Raw genomic sequence first — 25,845 nt, 5'->3', positions numbered from 1 at the left:
TCTTTTATTTTGGCATTTATATATTTTGACATATACACAAAACATACCAGTATTTCTCTGACTAGTGACTTAGATTATAAATTTTGAGACCAGGCTTTACAGCCTTCTCAATAACTAGCATAGAACCTTGTAAATAACAGACACAATAGTTAACTAAGAACTAAGCTAGGAACTTAGTCAAAGTTAATGTTTGCCTGAGAACTTGGGGATAAAAAACAAAAAATGTTAAATTTCTGGTAATGGGTAGAAGTTCTTAGTGTGGTGGAGGTGATGAAAAGGTTCTAAATTTAATAGGCTGAGGATATAACTAAAATTGTGGCACATTTGCCTAGCATATTCAAGGCCCTGGGTTTGACCTACAGGGGGGGAAATTCTAAAATTAGAAAATGGTATTCATGATACAGCTCTTTGAATATACTGAAATCATAAATTGAATACTTTAGAAAGATAAAACAGAATAAGCTGGTGCAGTGGCTCATGCCTGTAATCTTAGCTACTCAAGAGGATGAGATCTGAGGATCAAAGTTCAAAGCCAGCCCTGGCACAAAAGGACCTGAGACCCTTATCTCTAATTAACCTCTAGAAAACAGGAAGTAGAGAGAGAGAGAGAGGAGGGAGGGAGGGAGGGAGGGAGGGAGGGAGGGGGAGGGAGAGGGAGAGGGAGAGAGAGAGAGAGAGAGAGAGAGAGAGAGAGAGAGAGAGAGAGAGAGAGAGAGAGAGAGGAGAGAGAGAGAGGGAGAGAGAGAGGGAGAGAGGGAGGGAGGGAGGGAGAGAGGGAGGGAGGGAGAGGGAGGGAGGGAGGGAGGGAGGGAGGGAGGGAAGGAGGAAGGAAGGACAGAATAGCATATGCCTGTATCACAATAAAGTTGAAATTTTTTGGCCAGTCTTGGGGCTTGAACTCAGGGTCTGGGCACTGTCCTTGGGCTTTGTCAAGGCTAGAACTCTACCATTTGAGCCATAACACCACGTCTGGCTTTTTCTGTGTGGATTGGTTTCAAACTAATACCAGGAGTCACTAGCATCCAGCTCATTTTGTTTCATTTGTAATATGTAACTGGCTTTAAAAAAAAAAAAAATTAACATCCTCATCACTGAAATACCCTGGCTTCACTGCTGAAAAGTCACTTAACACATGTATGCATCTACAACTCAGTGTTTTGTTCCACAATCTTTTTCTTTATTTATTTCTTTTGGTGAGTCATGGGGTTTGAACTCTGGGTCTGGGACCTGTCCCTGAGCTGTTCAGCTCAAGGCTACCGCCCTGGCCCTGGGTATTATCTCTGAATGCTTCAGCTCAAGGCTACTGCCCTACTCCTAGAGCCACAATCCCACTTCCCATTTCCTAGTGCTTCATTGGAGATAAGAGTCACAGGGTCCTTTTGTGCCGGGCTGGTATGAATCTTGATCCTCAGATCTCAGCCTCCAGAATAGCTAGGATTACAGGTGTGAGACACTAAGGCTGGCTTAGTTCCACAATCTTATATCTGTCCTTACATCAAAGTCATGCTGTCTTAATTACCACATGCTTACAGAAGCTCAAGTACACTTGATGACTGGGCATATTCTGGGAAACACAGGTAGTCAGGCTGACTTTTCTACGTGGGTTGGCTCTAAACCATGATGTGAGATCTCAGCCTCCTGAGTAGCTAGTAGGCATGAGCTACTGGTACACCAATAAACATTTTGTTTTTGCTACTCCCAGGACTTGAACTCAGGGCCTGAGCACTGTCCTTGGGCTTTCTCAAAGCTAGAGCTCTACCACTTGAGCCAAAGTATCACTTCCGGCTTTTTCCTATGTATGTGGCACCAAGGAATGGAACTCCATCCAGTCTTTGTGCATGCTAAGCAAGCACTCTATCACTAGGCCAAACTCCCAGCCCCTATAATAAACATTTTTATAATTAGAAGAAATATATTCTGAAATGAAAAATATAGTATAACAGCTTTAAAATCATAGAATATACTCAGTAGATATTGAAAGTGAACTACTAATGAACTATATTAGTTGTGGATAAGGACTGGAGAAAAAACTGGAAGCAAGCAAGGGAAAGTAAGACATTGTCCAAAAAGAAATATATTCTAGGCCGGGAGTTTGGCCTAGTGGTTAAAGTGCTTGCCTAGCATGCATGAAGACCCAGGTTCGATTCCTCGGTACCACATACATAGAAAAAAGCCAGAAGTGGTGCTGAGGCTCAAGTGGTAGAGCTCTAGCCTTGAGAAAGTCCAAGGACAGTGCTCAGGCCCTGAGCTCAAGCCCAGGACTGGCAAAAAAAAAAAAAAAAAAAAAAAAAGAAATGTATTCTACCTGACATGTAATTGTAACCCTTCTGTACATCACCTTTATAATAACAATTGTTTTTAAATTGAAATAAAAAATAAAATAGCACTGATGATTGAAAAAAGCATAGTATAACATATACATAAACTAATTCATAGTCATTTATTTCATTATATAGTATACATAATTATATATGCTATCTTCTATATAATTGGCAGCACAGGTGATATGTTTATATCAGCATCATCACAAATCTTAATATTTGTGCTTAGATCTTATAATGGCTACAATCATACTAAGTAATAAGAACTTTTCAGCTCTGTTATAATCTTACTGGACCACTGTAAGATCTGATCTTAGACCAAAATATCACTACATGGTATATGATTAGTTAATTTTGATCTTTATAATACTATTATTTTACGGAAATACTTCATAGATATTAAAATAAGACTATGGGCTAGGAATGTAGCTGAGTGGTAGAATGTTTGTTAACAGGAATGAGGTCCTGGGTTCAGTTCTTTGGTACGACATAAATTAAAACACACACACAAAAAAAAGAAAAAACAAATTAAATAAAGACTATGGTTGTGTGCTAGTGGCTCAGATATGTAATCCTAGCTATTCAGGAGGCTGAGATCAGAGGATTGTATTTCAATGCCAGGGGCAATGCCCAGGCCCTGGGCTCAAGCCTCAGGACTTGAACAAAACATAATACATAAACATAAAAACATACATACAGGGCTGGGAGTTTGGCCTACTGCTGGAGTGCTTGCCTAGCATGTACAAGGACCCAGGTTCAATTCCTTGGTACCACATGCGTAGAAAAAAAAGCTGGAAGTGGTGCTGAGGCTCAAGTGATAGAGAGCTAGCCTTGAGAAAGCCCAAGGAAAGTGTCTAGGCCCTAAGTTAAAGGCCCAAGATTGGCAAAATAAATAAATAAATACATAAATTATAGACTATAAACAGACTATAATTGTCAAAATATTACATATCAAAACATAATTATCAAAATTCTTTTTATCCTAAAACATCCATTTATTTACAAAGACAATAAATGTTAACAGACTTTATTTATATAACCTATGTACTTCAAATATACTTGCTGATTATCTATTCAGATAGTAAAGGAATTGCTCCTTAGGCCCAAAGAGATAAACATAAAAGACTATCACATATGACAGTCTTTATGTGTCCTTTGGCTTAGGTACAGACTTCTCTGACATCTTTAACATAAGCTTTACCACAAAGGGAAAATTATCACTAATTACTTCCCAAAAGTTGAAATAAAGCTCCTCTAAAATCTACAAACTAGCCTTGTAAACAACTATATATAAAAGAATACAAATATGACAGCATCTGTAATATTATCTGTGATAATCTTTTGTTTAATCAATGACAATCAATGACAACCTTTAACTAAGTCTAGAAAGGAAACATTAAACCCTAAAGAGGCAATCCTTTCATAATTTTTACATTTAAAAGAAATTTCAAATCTCTAGTGATATGAGATGTCCAAAAATAATTATAGCATTATTTATGCCTTAGTCTCTCCCTATTCAACAATGAGGTTTAAGAACAAGAATAAGGTAGTCCATAAATGATATGTAATCAGATTAAATGATATGTGCAAGGCTCTAAAAACCACTTCAGAATTCCTTATAGAACAAAGAGCTAGAAAAAGAATCGCTCCCAGATAATTAAAATTTTAAATTTACTTATTGTACTATTAAGTATTTCTTTGGGAGATCCATATTTATTTAATAAAAAGGAACCTCTCTCTAAAACTAACCAGAGATCTGAAAAAGCTTGAAATAAGACAAGACAAACTATGTAGTCATTAATTTGTCAGTTCACAAAGATAGAATCAGTAATGACTTAGAATCTGAAACATAACTGAAAATAGTACAAAAATAAAAACTTAACACAGATTTTTTTAGGTTACAAAGAAAAAAAGAAAAGGGAATTTTATTCTAAATTATTTTTGCCTCCTGACTAGAAACCTATCACAGACTGTTTTTCACATAGTTTTTTAAAGGTACAATTTCTTCTCTAATGCTTTTTAATTTTTAACCTTAATTCTTTGGTAAATCACTGTTATTTGATTCCAGTCTTTACAAACACATTCTACCAAAAAAGGAGTTTGACAGTAAACAACGTACTTATATTTTCATAAATTTCTATTATCTGTCCTGGGTCTTTCAAAACAGCAATAGTAATAACTTTTAACTTTACATATGAACCACAGCAAACTTTTGAGTTGAATTTCTTTCAATCTCTGCATACATTTCCATGCTCAGACTGGTGTCCCTGCTTATTAATATTCCAATTCACTCACATGACACCTAATCACTGAGAAAAATGAGAGAAAGAATAAACTCACTTACCCTTCCTTAGACATCCTCAAAGATCTACTTCCTCTGGATACTAATACAGGCTCAACAAACAAGCTCCACTGATCTCCTGAGAACTGAAGCTCATTTGTGAAAGCACAGAGAACTAAGGCCCAAAGAGGCCCAACAAATTCCGGCACAATGCCAAACACTAACTAGGCAGTACCTCAGTGACTAATATCTTCAGCTTTAAATATTTGAAAACCTAATAATAGGGGAAAAAACCAGAAACCAGGAAGAAAACTAATTACCTGAACTGTTTAATAAGGGCCAGTTAAGGAAGGACACAATCCAAACTGGCAAGTTTCTGTAAAAGACAAGAATCTAGCAAACACAGAAAAAGCAAACTTACCCCCTAATGAGGCCTGCCAACAGTACACAAACAATGTGAGTTTCACAGAGCTAAGCAGCTCTAGTCAATCAAAATCTTTTTGGTTAGTTCTGGAGGTTAAAGAAAAAAATCAACAACAGGATAACTAATTTAAAGTTTCACTACTCAATTTAGTTATTTCCTCCCTTAAGAAATGAACAGGGTAAACTATGAGAAGGAAATATTCATGGTTCTATTCATGGTTCTGATCATATTTAACAGGAGACCAAGCTATTTCCACCCTAAATGAAGTTTCTTTTTTTTGTTTTATTAACTTTTCCTAAAGAAGAAAAGGAAAATACTTGCGTTCATAAATATTTCAATCACTTGAGTCAGCTCATAAAAAGGATTTACAAGTCTTTAGCATATGTGGGATACAACCAGAAAATTCTAAAAAGTTACTTCCAAATCTCTGAGCAAGCTAAGATTGAAAGAAAAACATTTGCAACATTCCTACCTCCTGACCAATATAATGCATAGGGATTATGCAACAGGGGAAGAAATAAGCACTGCTATAAAGTCTAAAGAACACTGAGATGGAAGTAAATCCTTCTAGTGGTGATCAAATAAAAATATGCTATAGCCTTAAAAAATACTACCCTAAGTGCTTTTTTGAAATAACTTTTATCTCTTTACCCTATTTACCTAGGAAATGTGCTGTGGCTCAAGTAAGCTTTGAGCAAAAGAGCTCAAGGACAGTGCCCAGGCCACGTGTTAAGCCCCATGACCAACCAGGAAAAAAAAAAAACAAAACCTAAATACTTTATCATTAAGGTTTCTATTAGTTATTAAAGTATATAAGTAGTCACCAAGAAGTTAAAATGTATTAAATACTATGAATTTATTCAAAATGAAATTACTTTCAGATTTATATAGAAAAACAGTACAGTGGATGGGTATGGTAGCATATACCTGTAATCTCAGCATACAGAGGCTGAGGCAGGACTAACAAACAGTTCAAGATCTGCCTTAGCTACACAGCAAGACTTTGTGAAAAAAAGGAATAGAGAAACAGAACAAAAAGGCAGCGTGGAGTAATAGAAAGAAAACAAGCACGAGAACAAGGTTTAAATCCCAGTTCCTTCACTTTCTGGCTTTGTAACCTTCAATGAATTATTTAACATGAGCTCAAAAGGTTTTTAATCTGTGAGAGATGGCATCTAAGAGACTTGTTGTTTGCTATATGTAAGCATTTGAAGAATTACTATAATTTGAGAGTGTATGAATAGGAAAAGCAACCAAATAATAGGCCAGATTTATAGGCCAGATTTATCAGGCCTATTATTTCAGTTATGATGGGAAGCCTTAAATAGGTGGTAGTCAGTCCAGAAGGCACCTCAAAAATTATCAAGGCAAAAAGGGCTAGAGGTGTGTGCAGAGCAAGCATAAGACCCTGATTTCACATCCCGGTACCAGTAAAAATAGATATGTATGTTTTCCAGCAACACAGAAAAATACCCATAATAAACAACAAGGGTATTTGGGATATTACACATATATGTGAAATTAAAACACAGCCAGCGGATCAAAAATCATACAGGAAATTGAATGTTATTTTAACTTCAATGAAAACAAATCACAATTCACTAAAACCACTGAGATACAGAAAAGTAATCTTCAAAGGGAAAGTTATGGCTTTAAACACATTAAACAAGAAGAAAAAAGCTGGGCACTAATGGCTTATGCCTATAGTAAAGCTACTCAGGAGGCTGAGAATTGAGGATCAGGGTTCAAAGCCAACCCAGGCAGGAAAGTCTTTGAGACTGATCTCTAATTAACCACCAGAAAGCCAAGAGTGGTGTTGTGACTCAAACTGGCAGAGTGTTAGCCTGGAGCAAAAGAGTTTAGGAACAGTGCCCAGAACTGTGAATTTAAGCCCTACGACCAACAAAAAAAAAAAAGGGGGGGGGGAAGAAAGAAGAATTAAGACTGGCTATAGTGGCTCACATCTATAATCTTAGCTACTACTCAGGAAGTTGAGATGAAAGGATAGTGCCCAGGCAACACAGAAAAGAAAGAAAAGGAAAGAGAGAAAGAAATAAAAAGAGATAGAGAGATGGGAGAGGGAGGGGAGGAGGGAAAGGGGGAAGGGGAAGGGAGGGAGAGGGAGGGGGAAAGGGAGAGGGAGAGGGACACAGAGAGAATGGGGTCAGGAGTTTGGCCTAATGGTAGAGTGCTTGTATGGTATGCACAGACAGAGGTTCAATTCCTGGGTAACACATACACAAAAAAGTCAGAAGTGGTACTATGGATCAAGTGGTAGAGCTCTAGCCTTGAGAAAGCCCCGAAACAGTGCTCAAGCCCTGAGTTAAAGCCCAAGGACTGGCCAAAATAAAATTTCTTTTTATCTTTTAAGATTTTATTAACATTGATTTTTACATCATACTTCAAATGGCATGTTTAACAAACAAGTATTCAAGAAGGGAATGAATGAATGAATGAATGAATGAATGAATTTATTTTTGCCAGTCCTGGGCTTGAGCTCAGGGCCTGAGCCCTGTCCTTGGACTTTCTCAAGGCTATAGCTCTACAGCTTGAGCCTCAGCACCACTTCTAGCTTTTTTCTATGCATGTGGTACCAAGGAATCCAACCCAGTCTTCATGCATGCTATGCAAGCACTCTGCCACCAGGCCAAACTCCCGGTCCCTCAAGAAGGGAATTTCTATATATAACCACTGCCACATAGATTTTAGAACATAATTAAAATTAAGCAGAGGGTTTGTATGTCATAGATACAATGGAATTTGGCCTAGTGGTAAGAGTGCTTGCCTAGCATGCACAAAGACCTGGGTACCACATACATAGAAAAAAAAAGCTGGAAGTGGTGCTGTGACTCAAGTGATAAGAGTTCTAGCCTTGAGAAAGCCTAAGGACAGTGCTCAGGTCCTCAGTTTAATCCCCATGACTAGCTTTAAAAAATTAATTTTAAAATGTTTTTAAAAATTTTAGGGCCAGGGGCTCGGCCTAGTAGTAGAGTGCTTGCCTAGCATGCACGAAGACCTGGGTTCGATTCCTCGGCACCACATATATAGAAAAAAGCCGGAAGTGGTGCTGAGGCTCAAGCCTTGAGAAAGTCCAACGACAGTGCTCACACCCTGAGCTCAAGACCAGGACTAGCAAAAAAAAAAAAAAAAAAAAAATTAATTTAAAAAAAATTTTTAAAAGAGAAAGACAGAATATAGTAGACTAGAGATCACAACTCAATCTTTTTAACTGCAGTAAAATGTAGAGAATAGCAAAGGCAAAATACAAATGAAAAAATACTAAATAAAAATAAAATTAACCAGACACTGGTGGCTCATGTCCATAACCCTAGCTACTCAGGAAACTAAGATCTGTAAATTGTAATTCGAAGCCAGCTCAGGCAGAAAAGTCTATGAGACTCTTATTTCCAATAAAGTACTCAGAAAAAGCCAAATTGGTGCTGTGGCTCAAGTGGCAGGGTGCTATCCCTGAGCATAAAGAAGCTTGGAGACACTGTCAAGGCCCCGAGTTCAAGGCATGGGACACCTGCTGCATACATGTGTGCACACATGCACACAAACTACATTAAATTGGTTCCTTGAAAAGATCAAGAAAACTTAGGTAGCGTAACCTCAAACGAAAGATAACTCAAAAAAAGAACATTTAAATTATTAAAAATAGAAAAGGAAACAGACATTATTACCACGAACCTTATCAAAACTAAATGCTAGCATTTTTCAGTGACTGATAAATGAACAATACCTAGATACATATAAATTATCAACAATAACTCAAGTAAGAAATAGAAACCAGCGAAGTTTGATCTTCAGCACTGCAAAACTCAAACAAAACAGAGATACATATCTAAAGATAACTACAGTATCAAAAGAAATTGAGTCAGTAATGTGTAAGAAACTTCCAAAAGGGATTGGAGGTATGGCTCAGTTGGAAAGCATTAGTGATGACTCAAAGCATCAGATTCTGGGTTTGAGTCCCTACCTCAGACAAAAAAAAAAACACAAAACCAAAAACACTTTCAAGTAAAGCTAATACTTGGTAACTTTTTTTGGGGGGGGGGGGGGAGGGGGTCAGTCCTGAGGCCTGAAGTCAGGGCCTGAGCACTGTTTGAGGGCTTTTCTCAAGGCTAGTGCAATACCACTTGAGCCATAGCACAGCACCACTTACAGCTTTTTCTTATGTATGTGGTACTGAGGAATTGAACCTGGGTCTTTGTATATGCTAGGCAAGCACTCTACCACTAGGCCAAACTCCTGGCCCTATTTTAAGCCTTTTTTGAGCCAATAACATTAACTGTATATGACTTAATATCCTGAGGCTATGTGCCAATGTTAGAATAATATTACTCAACAAAACTCTCCGCCTGGCCGGGAGCATGGCCTAGTGGTAGCATGCTTGCCTAGCATGCACAAAGCCCTAGGTTTGATTCCTTGGTACCTACCACATACACAGAAACAACTAGAAGTAGCCCTGCAGCTCAAGCAGTAGAACACTAGCCTTGAGAAAGCCCAAGGGCAGTCCCCAGGCCTTGAGGTCAAGCCCCAGGACTGGCATAATTAATAATAATAATAATAATAATAATAATAATAATGTAATTCCTAACAAAATCTTAGCTGGTTATTTTATAGAGAATTGACAAGCTAGTACTAAAATTCATATGAAAAGAGATGAGCCCCAAGAATAGCCAAAACAACCTTGAAAAATAACAAAGTTAAAAGGCTCATGTCATGATTTCACAACTCACTATAAACCTGCAATAATTAAGACTGAATGGGGTGTCTGTCTCTCATCAAGAACACCCACACTGTTAGAATGTGCCCCTTCCTTTCTACTCATCTGCTTTTTGTTTGCTTGATTACTCAGAATGTATAAAAAACACTTCTGCAGCTCAATTAAAAAAAAAAATCACAATTCAAAAAACAGGTAAAGCCAGGTGCAGGTGACTCATACCTGTAATCCTAGCTATTCAGGAGGCTGAAATCTGAGGGTCACAGCTCAAAGCCAGCCTGATTAGGAAAGTCCATGAGACATTTTTTTTTCCCTTTTTTTTTGTCAGTCCTACAGCTTAGACTCAGGGCCTGAGCACTGCCCTTGGGCTTTCCTCAAAGCTAGCATTCTCACTTGAGCCACAGCACCACGACTGGCTTTTTCTGTATATGTGGTACTGAGGAATGGAACCCAGGGCTTCATGCATGCTAAGCAAGCACTCTACCACAAGGCCACGCTCCTGCACCCCCCATGAGACTCTTAACTCCAATTAACCCTAAGAAAACTGAAGTGGTGCTATGGCTCAAAGTGTAGAGCACTGTCCATGAGCAAAAAAAGTCAAGGACCGAGCTCAGACCCTGACTTCAAGCCCCATGACAGACATTTCTTAGAATATGTACAAATAGCTAATAAGATATGAAAAAGTGCTTTCGTAACTGAAATGCAAAAAAAAAGATAAATGTCAAGTACGAGCGGCTCACATCTGTAATCCTAGCTATTCAGGAAGCTGAGATCTGAGGATCACAGTTAGAAGCCAAATGAGTCAGGAAAATTCATGAAACTCATCTACAATTAACCACCTGAAAACTATAAGTAGAGCTGTGGTTCAAAGTGGTAAAGTGCTGGCCCAGGGCAAAAGAAGATCAAAGACAGTACCCAGATCCTGTGCTCAAGCCCAATCTGAGGTTAAGAACAACAAAAAATAAGACTAGTTAAAAAAAAAAAATTTACAGGCCTGATTATTACATTTCAATTCAACATAATGAAAAATACTGCTGTGTTCATGAACACTGTTTATAAAGAAAAAGCAAATTCACTAACAGAAATTTTACATTATAATCATTAGCACTTTAAATAATATCAAATACCTGATTTCAGCATCATAAGCACAGTCAATTTGAAGAAGTGATGAAAAATCTAAGTGTTCCATCCTTTGACTTGGCAAATATGAATTCTAATCTATTCTACTACTAGATGTTAAAATAAGGAACTATTTAACCTGACTCTTTCATGTCACTGTCATGTAACCAACTTGGACTACCTTCTGATTATATAGCAAAACATATTCCAATGAAGGGTTTGGCTTGATGATTAGCCTCAGCCCAGAATAATCATAACAAGGAAATGAAGTAAGTCAATAGTACATAGTACACATCCTGAAGTTGGCTCTTAATGATACATGACCAACATTTCCACACTGAAACTCAGAAGACTAAGTTTAAAAAAAAAAAAAAAAAAAAAAGCTGGGGTCAGGAGTTTGGCCTAGTGACAAGTGTTTGCCTAGCATGCATGAAGACCAGGGTTCAATTCCTCAGTACCACATACACAGAAAAAAAGCCAAAAGTGGTGCTGAGACTCAAGTGGTAGAGCTCTAGCCTTGAGAAAGTCCAAAGATAGGGCTCAGGCCCTGAGCTCAACCCCAGGACTGGCAAAAAAAAAAAAAAAAAAAGCTAAGCTGGGTGTGGCACAGTGGCTCACACCTGTAATCCTAGCTACTCAGGAGGCTGAGATCTGAGGATCAAGGTTCAAAGCCATCCTGGGAAAAAAAGGACATGAGACTCTTATCTCCAATTAACCTTTAGAAAACGGAAGTGGGGCTTGACTCAAGGGTAGGGCTGTAGCCTTGAGCCGAAGAGCTTAGGGACAAACCCAGGCCCAGGAGTAGGGCAGTAGTCTTGAGCTGAAAAGCTCAAGCCTTGAGTGCCCAGGCCAAGTTCAAGCCCCATGACTCACAAAAAAAGAAGAAAAGCTAGAGGGACAGCAATGTGGCCTAGTGGTAGAGTGTTTGCCTAACATACACAAAGCCCGATTCCTTCATAACACATACACAGAAAAAGGCAGAAGTGGTGCTGTGGCTCAAATGGTAGAGCACTAGCCTTGAAAAAGCACAAGGACAATGCCCTAAGTTTAAGGCCCAGGACTGGCAAAAAAAAAAAAAAATGTTAAGAGTTAGATATTAACATAAACAATCTAATTTATCCAAGAGTAAATCACCAACTCAAATGTCTTTAATTAGAAAATAAAAACAAGACTTTAAGTATGCCAAGTGCAGTGGTACACAAGTGCAACCCAGCACTCAGGAAGCTGAGGCAGGAGGATCAAAAGTTCAAGCCCGCCTCTGGGATACATAGCAATATCCTTGTTTGGGGGGGTGGGGGGAAATCTAACATTTCATGCCTGAAGATGCTTTTGTTACTGTTCTTATTGTTTCAAAGTGCTTTACAATGAGAAGAATGTAGGGCTGTCTTAGATCTTCCAGGAAATACCATTCCAAGTGAGTCAGAGATGTATTCAAGTTATGATGTATTAAATGCAATTAGGATGCTTTCTAGATGATGAAGCTTAATGTTTACTGTCTAACTCTTTGTTTCTCCTGCTACAAATATTGCCAGGCATCAGTGGCATGTGTCTGCAATTCTAGCTACTTAATCAGAATGAGAGAGACTAAGATCTGAGAATCCTGAGGAGGAAAATCTGAGACTCATTTCCAAATAACCAGTAAGGGCCCGGGAGTTTGGCCTAGTGGTAAAGTGCTTGCCTAGAATGCACAAAGACACAGGTTTGATTCCTCAGTACCATGTACATAGAAAAAGCCAGAAATGGTGCTGTGGCTCAATAGGCAGAGAGCTAGCCTTGAGGTAAAAGCCCAAGGACAGTGCTCAGGCCCTGAGTTCAAGCCCCAGAACTGGCAAAAAAAAAAAAAGAAAAAAGAAAGAACCAGTAAGAAGCCGCCAGTGGCACTGTGGTTCAAGTGGTAGAATGCTAGCCTTGAACAAAAGCTAAGGGAAGGTACTCAGGCCTTAAGTACACGGCCCGGCACCAGCCCCGCCACCTCAAAAAAAGTTTCAGACTGAAACGGGGATATGAGATAGGGATATTGTTCAGTTGTACACTGATAACCTAGCATGTGTAAAGACACTGGGAACTTAAAAACCAAAACAAAGAAGAGAACATGAGAGAGAGAGGGTGAGAGTGAGTGAGAGAATGAGAGAGTGAGAGAGACAGACAGACAGACAGTGGTGGGGGTGGGGGAAGAAAAGGGGAGGAAAGGAAAAGAGAAGAAAAATTTCATTCTTATTAGGTGAAATTTTCTACAGCTAAACACATTCTTTTCTTAAGGGTTTTTATTAATACACATAAGCAGCAATGAGGTATACTAGTAATTAAGTGGGCTTTCTACTAGGTTTGAACCACAAACTAAGTACGTGACCTGCTGTAAACTACTCTTCCCTGTACATTAACTTCCATCATGTAAAATAAGGTTGGGCCCATTTAACAGAACGGTTTTGAGTATTAAATACTTACCGATGATAGGCTTCTCGTCGATACTTTTTTAGAGCATGTTTATCCATGTTAGCAGGCATATCAGCTGCATTCTGTAACCGATCACTCCAAGAGGTTGTCATTTTATAGATGTGCTGAATTCTAGAAAAAAAGAAAAATCAGAAATTTAGTAGTCTGATTGGCATCAGTATACTGATGAATATCTGTACTATTTTTCATCTATGTCTTTTATGGATACCATTTCCGTGAATATCATATATAAACTACCAGTTTTCAATGTTAGATTCACATCTTACCATTCGTAATATCTTAAGTAATCCAAATTTCTATACAATGTTTATAGAACAAAAGAGGTTTGTTTCACTAAATATTTTAGGTAAAATTTTATTGAAGGGCCAGGAGTATGGCCTAGTGATAAGAATGCTTGTCTAGCATGCAAAAAGCCCTGGTTTCAATTCCTCCGTAACACACACACACACACACACACACACACACACACACACACACACAGAAAAAGCCAGAAGTGGTGCTGTGGTTCAAGTGGTAGAGCTCTAGGCTTGAGAAAGCCCAAGGACAGTGCCCAGAGCTTAGTTCAAGCTCCAGGAATGGCAAAAAAATTATTGAAGTATAAGAAGTTTTTATTAACTTAAAAAGTTATTTACTAGACTATTTATAACTAAAACTACAAAGGCTAGAGGTGTAGCTCAAGTGGTGTCTGCCTGGTAAGTCTGAGATCCTGAGTTCAAATTCCACTATTGAAAAAAAATACACAAAAATAACTGAAGCTTCATTAATATATTTGACATGCTATATACTACATATGCTGTACATACTATAAAAACTAACATTCACTGGGTTGGAAGTTTGGTCCCATGAAAAAAAAAAGTAACACTCATACCTGTCTCTATAATACATAATCTTAAAACTTTTGCCAGTCTTCAAGCTTAAACTCAGAACCGGGTACTGTCCTTAGGCTTTCTCAAGGCTAGAGCTCTACCACTTGAGCCACAGCACCACTTCCAGCTTTTTTTATGTATGTGGTACTGAATAATCCAACCCAGGTCTTCATGCACGCTAGGCAAGCACTCTACCACTAGGCCAAACTCCTGGCCCCAATACCTAATTTTTTTTTTGCCAGTCCTGGGCTTGAGGTCAGGGCCTGAGCACTGTCCTTGGACTTTCTCAAGGCTAGAATTCTACCACTTGAGCCTCAGCACCACTTCTGGCTTTTTTTCTATGTATGTGGTACCGAGGAATCGAATGCGAGTCTTCATGCATGCTAGGCAAGCACTCTACCACTAAGCCAAACTCCCAGCCCCAATACATAAATTTTAAAATATACTAATTGTGAGCCAGGCACTGATGGCTCGTGCCTGTAATCCTAGCTACTCAGGAGGCTGTGATCTAAAGATCAAAGTACAAAGCCAGCCCAGACACTAAAAGTCTGTGAGACTGTTATCTCCAATTAACCATCAGAAAACCAGAAATGGCACTGTAGCTTATGTGGTAGAACACCAGCCTTGGGCTGAAGAGCTCGGAGACAGCGCCCAGGCCCCAAGTTCAAGCCCCACGACAAACCAAAAAATTGTATGTTACATAGATATAAGGGGGTAAATTGGTCTTTTATTTCCATCTATAAAGAAAGTCAATGTAGTAAATCTGGACTATTTTCAGTGCTACAAAAAATGGACAAAATGTGAAAATAGGAAATTGCAAAGCAATCTCAATGATGCGTTATTTTGGATAAAGACTATATGTTACAGAAATAGAAAAATCACAAATGAAACTGATGAGAAATCAGAAAGATTTACTCTACTAAAAACAATTATGGGGCCAAGAGCATGGAGAGGATTTGCCTAGTATGCAATGAAGCCCTGGGTTCAATTCCCACGTACAGCTCAGTAGCAGATTTAATAAATATTTGTACTAAGACTGCATGTTGAGCATGAATAAAGCCAGGTTCAATCCCTCAATCCCTAGCACGCGCGCACACACACACATACACATGCACATACACATGCACATGCACACACACACACACACACACACACACACAAATTTAGATCTATAGAGGGACAAGTTTCAACTAAGTATCAACTAATATTTGTGGATGAGAGTAGGATCACAGTTAACAATTCTCAGTCCTCACACAGGTAAGAAGTGGTCTCCAGACCAATCAGGCACAAAGGAAACTCTATCACCATCATGAATCCCAGAGAGAGTACTCTGAATGTTCCTGGCTATGATAAGATAAAGATGTTTAAACACTGCTCTGCTGTGCTCCAGAAGAGCAAAACCACAAAGGATCAAACTTTTCACAAGCAATTTAAATATATCAAAACCATAAAACTTGCCAGGAGTGGTGGCTCACACCTGTAATCCTAGCTACTCAGGAGGCTGAGATCTGAGGATCATGGTTCAAAGCCAGCTGCAGCACTAAAGTCCGTGAGACTCTTATCTCCAATTAACTACCAGTGAACTGGAAGTGGTTCAAGGGGCAGGGCAGTAGACTTGAGCTGAAGAGCTCAGGGACAATGCTCAGGCTCATAGTTCCAAGTCCCAAGACCAAGACACACACACACACACACATGTCTGGGCAAAAGTCTGCCTGATTCAACTAAATCATAGCTTTCTAAGTACATCTCTAATCACAAAAGTAACACATACAAGGAAATACACCTATTAAATATTTTAAATAAAATATCAATTTTCCCAGAAAAGATTTCTAAAAAGTTGTTAAACATTTCATTACTTTTCATCTTTTACATATTTATGTCATATAAAACAACTTTTTGTGTTCTGGGGTAGTTTTGTTTCCTTATTCTCCAATACTGAAGAGTTGCACTCAGTGCTTTAAGCATGATACACCCTCAACCTTCTGTTTTCATTTCATTATTTTCATTCAGAATTCTATCATTTGTCCCAAGTTGTACTATACCTATCAAATGCCATTTGTATACCAGTCATGGCTAACAAACACTAACAATAAAATAAGAGCTACTCACATAAACCATATATCCTGCTTTATTTTCCAGTTTGTGTTCCATTAGTCCCATTCTATAAAATGCATAATAAGGACAAGACTTTTGTTTGCTACTCTAGCCCTCGCATCTTGCAGGGCAGACTTGACAAAGACAGAAATAAATGAATCAGGAACTGAAGGTGTGGCCCAACTGGTAGAGGGCCAACTAGACGTGCAAAAAAGCAAAGGAGGTCCTGAGTTCAAGCCCTAATCCTGTAACATAGATAAATAAATGAATGAACCACTAGAACTGGGTGCTGGTGATTCAATCTACTCCTAGTTACTCAGGAAGCTGAAATCCAGAGGATCATTATTTAAAGTCAGCCTGAACAGAAAAAAAAAAAAATTTTTTTGGTCAGTCATGGGGCTTGAGCCCTGGGCCTGGGTATTGCTCTTCAGGTCAAAACTAATGCTCTACTACATTGAGCCACACCATCACCTCCAGTTTTCTGGTTGTTAACTAGAGATAAGTCTCATGGACTTTTGTTCCGGGCTGGCTTTGAACCATGATCCTTAAATCTCAGCCTCTTGAGTAGCTAGGATTACAGACATGAGCCACTGGTGCCTGGCTTCTGGGCAGAAAATTCTGTAAGATAGGTCTTCAAAATAATGAAAAGGGGCCAGGAGTTTGGCCTAGTGGTAGAGTGCCTGCCTAGCAAGCATGAAGACCCAGGTTCAATTCCTTGGTACCACATACATAGAAAAAAAGCCAGAAGTGGTGCTGAGGCTCAAGTGGTAGAGCTCTGGCCTTGAGAAAGTCCAAGGACAGTGCTCAGGCCCTGACCTCAAGCCCAGGACTGGCCAAAAAAAAAAAAAGAAAAGAAAAATGGGGCCGGGAATTTGGCCTAGTGGTAGAGTGCTTGCCTAGCATGCACGAAGACCCGGGTTTGATTCCTTGGTACCAGATATATAGCAAAAAGCCAGAAGTGGTGCTGTGGCTCAAGTGGTAGAGCCCTATCCTTGAGAAAATCCAGGGACAGTGCTCAGGCCCTGAGTTCATGCCCAGGACTGGCAAAAAAGAAAAGAAAAGCCAAGCACGACTCAAGTGTTAAGAGTGCAAAATCATGAATTCAAATGCCAATACCTTAAAAAAAATTAATAATCATTAAGCTGCTATACACACTTTTGCTTTTCAGAAGCTGATTTGTGTTAGCCTAAAAATGCAAGAATATCACAGAAAATCCTTTTAATGCTATAAATCAATATTTGTGAAACCTTACTCTTGGTTCACAACTACATAAGATTCTTGGCCTGATTAATATAATAATATTTTGCCAACCTTTCAACATTAGAACTCAGAACAAAAGGCTCCTTGTTCTTTGACAGAAAATAACAAAGTTGAAAGGAAACCTATCTTGTCAAGTGAGAAATGAAGTACTGATGGCCCTGTCAATTTGTTTTTCCTTTTTTTTTTTTTTTTGGTAAAGGTGATATATAGAGAGGTTAGTTACTTAAATCAGGTAAGTAAATTTCTTTTTTCTTTTTTTTTTTTGCCAGTCCTGGGCTTGGGCTCAGGGCCTGAGCACCGTCTTTGGGCTTTCTCAAGACTAGAGCTCTACCACTTGAGTCTCAGCACCACTTCTGGCTTTTTTTCTACGTATGTGGTACGGAGAAATCGAACCTGGGTCTTTGTGCATGTTAGGCAAGCACTTTACCACTAGGCCAAACCCCCAGCCACTACATTTCTTTTTAAATAGTGTAGTTACCCTATCCTTCATTTTCTCCTAATTTTTCCCCCCTTGGTCCCTCTCCCCTAATCTTAAATTGTATAGTTTCTAATAGTAGCTTAAACTAATTTAGCAGTGATACTGACTTGGTTTTCCTTCTTGAATCAACAATGCTTGGAATTAAAACTAGAAATACAAGTTTCCAAAGTTTGAAAAATAAAGAGCTAAATTGTTTTTTTTGTTTTTTTGCCAGTCCTGGGCTTGAGCTCAGGGCCTGAGCACTGTCCTTGGATTTTCTCAAGGCTAGAGCTCTACCACTTCCGGCTTTTTTCTATGTATGTGGTACCAAGGAATCGAACCCGGGTCTTCATGCATGCTAGGCAAGCACTCTACCACTAGGCCAAACTCCCGGCCCTAAAGAGCTAAATTTTGTTATGTCCTTCTAAATATTCTATTATACTACTAAAGCTTTATTATATCCCATCTACCATATCACTTAGAATGCTGCTTTTTTTTGTATCAGCATATTAAAGTTGCTTCTAACTGAATGTTTTGAATAGCAGACTTTCAGTCTGGGGTTAGTGGAAGAAACTGAGTAAGGAAGAAAGAGGGAGGAGTTTGATGAGGATACATTACCTGCACGTATGGAAATGAACCCCCCCTCTGTACAACTAATGTTTGCTAATACATATTAATTAAAAAATTACAATTCTGGGCCAGTTCCTCAGTATCACATACATAGTGGTGGTAGAGCTCTAGCCTTAAGAAAGCCTAAGGACAGTGCTCAAGACTCTGAGTTCAAGGCCAAGAACTGGCAAAAAAAAAAAAAAAAAAGAATTACAATTGTTTTCTGCTAAGCTTCAAAAAACATGATTAATGGCTCAAAAAAAGCTAGAGTCTGTAATGAAAAGGCTTAAGGTTGGCATGGCAAATGGTAGGGCACCTATTGAGCACTAAGGCAAAAAAAAACTTAAAAGATTAAGCTACCTTTATCTTCAAACTACTCATAATGAGCTAAAGTCTATCAAAAACATAAAGAGGGCTGGGAATGAAGCTTAGTGGTAGAGGGCCTGCATTACATGCATGAAACCCTACGTTTGATTCCCACGTACACGTAAACAGAAGTGGTACTATGGCGCAAGTAGTAAAGTGCCAGGTGTGAGCAAAAGAAGCTCAGGAACAATGCCTAGGCCTTGAGTCCAAGCCCCAAGACGGGCAAAAAAAGCAAAACCAAACACACCAACAAAACCCCACTAGACATAAAACTGTACAATTTGTGCATTCAGCCAATGCATAACACTTTGAACCTTTAGTAATGACTCTTGAAAACTTTCTTTTTTTGGTGGGTCTTGGGGCTTGAACTCTGGGCCTAGGTGCTCTTCATTCAGCTCAAGGCTATTTCCCTACCCCTGGGCCTGGGCATTGTCCCTGAGCTCTTCACGTCAAGGCTACGGCCCAAGCCCTGAGCCACAGCTCCATTTTCCATTTTCTAGTAGTTAATTGGAGATAAGAGTCTCCAGGATCTTAGTGCCCAGGTTGGCTTTGAACCTCAAGCCTCAGATCTCAGCCTCCTCAGTAGCTAGGATTACAGGCGTAAGCCACCGCACCTGGCTCTTGAAAACTTTTTTAAAAGCAGATAATTCTACTTTATTTCAAAAAGAATTGCTCTCTTAGCAATGAATTCCTGCTTTTCACTGAACCTTGTTTTAGCTTTTTTCTCACAAAATATTAATTTAAAAAAATCAGAAATGGCCATTAGTCAGTGGCTCACGCCTGTAATCTTACCTACTCAGGAGGCTGAGATCCTGAGAATCAAAGTACACAGCCTGGGCACGAAAGCCCATGAGGCTCTTATCTCCAAGTAAGTACCAGAAGACCGGAAGTGGCATTGTGGCTCAGGTGGTTAGAGCGCTATCCTTGAGCTGAAGAGCTCAGGGACAGCACCCAGTCCTAGAGTTCAAGCCCCATGACTGACAATTACAAAACAACAACAAACACACACACACAGAAACGCAGAAATAATCACCAAGGGTATTTTTTCCTCCTTTCTATTATATAAATTCATATTTAAAGTTAGATTCACTTATTGGTGAAAACTTAGGACAATATATACTAACATCACAATAATAAAGGACCCCTAATTTACCACACAACAATCCTGGGACTTGAACTCAGGGCCTGGAACTGTCTCTTCTAGCTTCTCAGAAAGTAGAGATTAGAAAGATCATAGCGTAAAGTCCATCTGGGCAAAAAGTTCATAGACCCCATCTGAACGAAGAGGTGATATGCACCTGTCACCTCAGCTGTGCAGACAGGTGACTTAAGAGGTCACAAGAACCCCATTTCAACATCCCAGCTAAGGCAGGAAACATAAAGAGGAAGATGGCAGTCTAGGCAAGCCTGGGCAAAAAGTGAGATTCTATCTATCCACCTATCTACCCACCCATCTATCCATTCATACCAGGTGTACAAATGAGGATTAGCTATAAAGTCACTGCTAGACAAGCATGTTTTTGTTTCAAGTTTTTATTTTGTTTGTTTATTTATTTATTTTTTGCCAGTCCTGGGCTTGAGCTCAGGGCCTAAGGACTGTCCTTGGATTTCTCTCAAAGCTAGAACTCTACCACTTGAGCCTCAGCACCACTTCTGGCTTTTTCTAAGTATGTGGTACCAAGGAATTGAATCCAGGTCTTCATGCATGCTAGGCAGGCAGGAACTCTACCACTAGGCCAAACTCCCGGCCCCTCATGTTTTTATTTTTGTTGTTTTTTCAATGCTAGGAATCATGACCAAAAAAAAAAAAAAAAAGCAATGCTAAACAGGATTACAAGTGTAGCAATAGGTGGCTAGCAAATACATTAAAACCACTATATTATCTTCTGAAAAAAATTTTTTTTGCCAGTTCTGGGGCTTGAACTCAGGGCCTGGGCACTATCTTTGGACACTTTTTGCTCAAGGCTAGTGCCCTGCCACTTGAGCCACAGCACCACTTCCAGCTTTTTCTGAGTATGTGGTATTAAGAATCAAATCCAGGCTTTCCTGCATGCTAGGCAAGCACTCTATCACTAGGCTACGCTACCCCTGCCTTTAAGAAAGCTTTAAATGAAGGCATTAAAGAAAACCCAATTAAACCAAGAAGTTATACATATTTCCTCTGGACATTTGCAATGGAAGCATACTAATAGTTTAAATTTCAAATACCAAATTTTAGTCTTTTCTAGCTAAGCAGATCCTGATAACCAGGTTCTTTCATCTTATTCCCTTGACAATACTTCCCAGTCAGGCAAGAACAAGGTTCATCATTCTCCAACTCAATTTAATCTTGCTGATTCTATATGCACCATGAAATGGAAGGTCTTTTTGCTACTCTAACAGTTTTGCTGGGTTTTTGTTGTTATTGTTGATTTAGTGCTACAGTTGTTTTCCATAAACAACCACTTAAAACTTCAGTAACAAATCATTACAGGATACAAATTTTGATCAGAAGTCATAAAACTTACTAGGTCAATGACAAAAACCCTTGAACTCCATTTTGCAATTTGCTACCGACTTCCTTAACCCAAATAACTTCCTCAGGTTATAACTTCCTTTAGAAGAAAAAAAAAACTTTAAAAAATATGGGCACCTTCAGTTTTTCTGCAGCTAGGAATCCAAATTGCTCACACTACTTCACTATCAAAGTGTTTTAGTGACAGTAAGCTCTTTATACCCTCAAAAATGTCCATTTTAGTATCTCCTTTATGGGTTTTCCCTGACCATATCAATCTACAAAAAAAAGAAAAAGAGCTAACACTTGTACAAAATGTAGTATGTCAGTATCAATCATATCAATGGAATCGCATTCTATTTTATCCTCACAATCCTATGAAATTTGTTATATTTTTCCTTTCAATATGGAAAGTAAGTAAAGCTCTCTATGGTTAAATTTTTGACTACAAGTAGCAAGCCAAATCTCAGACCCAGACTATAAAATCCAGGCCCTTAAACATAAGTAATTCTGTCTGCTGGCTGAAAGAACTGCCGTCTTTACTGTTTGCTTCTCACTTAACATATGTCTTCTGGTATTTAACATTTCGTGTTAGTGGATGTTGTCTTTTAAAAGCTCAAAATACCACATTCATTCAACAAAAAGCTTACTGAAAACCTGGGTGCCAAGCACTGTCAACTAGTATATATTAAAAACATTTTTACAAAGCATCCACAAATGAAAATTAGGGTTTTTTTCTAGATGCATGAATAATCCAGAAATTCAAGGGCAAAATTCAGATTTGTATGTAAACAGTAGTTATTACTAAACACACATTTATATTAAAAATTACAAAAGCATAGTCTAAAATATGACAAAATTATGGAGATTTTTTTCTATTTCACTGAATTTGGAAAAAGCCAATAAAAGGCTTTCATAAAAATGAAAAATAATTTAAAAAACAAACAACATGTTTAGCAAGCAGTGGTGACTCAAAGGAAGCTGAGATCTGACCATAGTCATTCGAAGCCAGCCCAAACAGGGAAGTTAATGAGAGCTTTGTCCAAAAAAAGGTCTGGCATTGGTGGCTCACACCTGTAATCCTAACTACTCAGAAGGCTGAGATCTGAGGACTGCTGATAAAAGCCATTCCACATAGGCATAGGAAATTCTTGATGCTCTTACTGCCAATTAAATACCAAGAAAAAAAAAAAAAAAGCCTAAAAGTGGAGCTGTAGCTTGCCTTAAACACAAAAGCTCAAGGACAGTGATCATGCTGAGGTTTAAGCCAAAGGAAAACCCTTCTCTCCCACGCCCACAAGAAAAAAAAAAAAAAACCTGCAGTGGAGCTGTGCCTCAAGTAGCAGTGTCAGTCTTGAGTGAGAATGCACCCAGGCCTGGGGTTCAAGCCCCAGTAATATGACACAAAATGAAGTTTGGGTTTCTTCTTTGTCAATCATTGGACTTGGACTCTGGGCCTAAGCGCTTCAACTCAAGGCTAGTGCTCTACCACTTGAGCCCGGTGCCACTTCCAGCTTTCTGATGGTTAATAGAAGTTAAGAGACTCAGGGGCTTTTGTGCCCAGGGTTGGCTTTGAACCACATCCCTCAGATCTCAGCCTCCTGAGTTGTTAGGATTACAGGTGTGAGTCACTGGCTCCCGGCAATTTTTTTTTTTTAAAGATTTTACTAACATTGATTTTTACATCATATTTCAAATGTCATGTTTAACAAACAAGTATTTAAGAAGGGAATCTCTAAATACAATTACTGCCACATAGATTTTAGAACATAATTAAAATTAAGCTGAGGGTTTGTATGTCATAGATACATATTAACCTATGTAATAACCCATCATAGATTTTTATGTCTATATAGTTAATTTGTATCTCCAAGACCATATCCATAACCTTGGGTACCCAAATAGTGAGTCACCGCTCTTGTACTGTTTGGATCTAATACCCACATATTAAGGATATCATTCCGCAATTTTTTTTTTTTTTTTTTTTGCCAGTCCTGGGCTTGGGCTCAGGGCTTGAGCACTGTCCTTGGATTTTCTCAAGGCTAGCACTCTACCACTTGAGCCTGAGCACCACTTTTGGCTTTTTGCTATGTATGCAGGGTACTGAGGAATTGAACCCGTGTCTTCGTGCATGCTAGGCAAGCACTCTACCACTAGGCCAAACCCCCAGCCCAGCAAAATGTTTTTTAGAAACATGTTTTGTGGGGGGCTGAGTTTGGCCTAGTGGTAGAGTACTTGCCCAGCATGAACGAAGACCTGGGTTCGATTTCTAGAGAAGCCGAAGTGCTCAGTGCTCAGGCCCTGAATTTAAGCCCCAGGATTTGCAAAAAAAAAAAAAAAAAAAAAAAAAAAAGCTCTGTGTTCTCCTTCCTTTCCCCCAAACAACAGTAAAAATGTTCTGAAGACATTAATGATGTGATAGCTTTTAGTAAACCCGGCAAGCACTGCATGTATATGCTAATATAAATCTTCCTACAATTGTAAACGTCAAGTGATTGTGAACGTCAAGTGATTGTGAATTTTCCCACAATGGTGCCAAATCTTTTTTTTTTTGCCATCTCTGGGACTTGAACTCCGGGCCTCAGCACTGTCCTTGAGCTTTCCTTAAGAATAGACCTCTACCACTTGAGCCACAGCACCACTTCAGGCTTTTTCTATGTATGTGGATTACCAAGGAATCCAACCTGGGTCTTCTACATGCTAGGCAAGCACTCTTATCACCAGGCCAGACTCCCAGCACACTGGTGCCAAATCTTAAAACTTAGTGGAGCACCTGCTTAGCATGCACAATCTCTACCACCACAAAAAAAAAAAAAAAAAAAAAAAAAACCTGAATAAAACTGCAAAACCTCTTATTCACTCCTCCCACCTACTTCACTAGCTGATAAATTTTAAATTCTAACTTAATGAGAATAGTACAGTAATGTTACTGAAATATGGTAGTGGTGAACATAATGGAAATGCACATCAGAAATGTGTGCCCCCACCACCTGGCCACACCAAGACACCCTCATAGATTTGATCTTAGCTACTAATAACCAACCAGCTGTCTTCTTGAGCTGAAATCTTTAGGTCTGCGTCAATTCTTATAACATTGTTGGAGGGGTAGCAATGATTGTTAAGTAATGCACCTTCTATCTGGCTAATATAATGTAACCCTGCTATTAATTACAATAAAAAATATAAAAAAGAAATATAAACAAAATTTAAAAAAAAAACTTGTACAAGTGCTGTGGTGAATATGTAAAAGACTTGAAGCGTTCCCTACACTCAAAAGTCTTTAGGACACACAGCGCTGTTGCAATTTTGCCCTAGTCACATCCCTGTCACCAGTTTGCATCGGTGCCGTAAGAGGAAAAATTAATAGACATTATGAAACAAACCGGGAGGATCTGTCGGCAGGCGGGCACGCGCACAGACGTGCCCGCGCGTGCACACGGGCGGGGAGCGGTGACGAGTCATTTCGGAGCACCGCATCCAACCACCAGGGCTGTAAAGTGGAAAGCACGAGAAAAACACCACGGGCCGCGTTTTAAAAGCAGGCGGCCGGCCGGAGCCAAACCCGCCCGGACGTGCTCCTAGAAAAGCGGGCCTGGCCCTCCGAGCCCCGCTCTCCCCGGCCTCAGGCCGGGAGGCCCCACGGGGGTCCTCCGGGAGGCCGCCCGCCTTCGGGCGACGCCGGGCCGGTCCACCGAAGCTTTCCAGGAAGTGCCGCTCACGGCACGCCCGGCTGGTGGGCCGCCCCCCCCCCCACGGCGGAGGCCCGCGGGCCCCAGGGCTGGCGCGGAGAGCGCCTAGAGCCGGGGCGGGCGGGGCGGCCTCCGCACGCGGGAAAAGGCGCCGCGGAAGCGGAGGAGAGAACGCGCCCGGCGGTGGCGGCCGCCCGCTCCGGGGGTGAAGGCGGGGTCCCCCGAGACCACGCCGGGAAACAATAGCGCGAGCGTGACGCGGGTCGGGGGCGTCGCCGCCACGGGGAGGAAGGGGCTGCGGCGCGATGGGGTGGGCAGAGGGGCGCCTGGGGGGCGGGGACGCGACGCCGCGTCCGCGGGAGGAAGCGCGGCTCTCCGGGGAGGCGAGGGGACCTGAGGAGAGGGGCGTCGAGTCCGCGGCGGGGGGTCGGGGGCCGCCGCTGGGTCGCGTGCGGCGCCGCGCAGTCTCGCTCCCTCGCTCGCTCGCTCCCGCCCGCCGCGGGTCCCGCCGCGGAGCCCGCCGCACTCACCGTCCCAGCCGCACGGCAGCGATCCCAGCGCGCAACTGCCGCAGCCGCCCGGCCGCGCGCCGCCCCGCCCCCGGCGCCGCCCCCAGACCGTCCCGGCCAGGGACCAGCGCGCAGTTCCCAGCCCCGGCTTCGCCGCAGAAAACCTGGTGGCAACG

At 40.3% G+C, this 25,845-nt stretch overlaps 1 protein-coding gene across 5 annotated transcripts in view; it reads right to left on the bottom strand.

Moving 5' to 3' along the window:
- Nt5c2 (5'-nucleotidase, cytosolic II) overlaps nt 1–25,845 on the bottom strand; it is a 131,306-nt gene that overhangs the window by 50,406 nt on the left and 55,055 nt on the right. For 3 of the 5 annotated variants that reach the window (XM_090345971.1, XM_090345972.1, XM_090345973.1), the window contains exon 2: nt 13,317–13,436. In XM_090345971.1, coding sequence (XP_090202097.1) covers nt 13,317–13,417 — 101 coding nt within the window. In that variant the 5' untranslated portion in view covers nt 13,418–13,436. Of the gene's footprint in view, nt 1–4,665; nt 4,743–13,316; nt 13,437–25,690; nt 25,739–25,845 lie in introns of those variants that run through there. The other 2 variants (XM_090345970.1, XM_090345974.1) reach the window with 2 other exon arrangements.

Source organism: Megascapheus bottae, chromosome 15, assembly GCF_031878675.1.
Source record: "Megascapheus bottae isolate mThoBot1 chromosome 15, mThoBot2.hap1, whole genome shotgun sequence".
NCBI classification, from domain to species: domain Eukaryota; kingdom Metazoa; phylum Chordata; class Mammalia; order Rodentia; family Geomyidae; genus Megascapheus; species Megascapheus bottae.
Note: the sequence above shows the minus strand (reverse complement) of the source record. Positions and strands in the feature narration are given on the sequence as shown.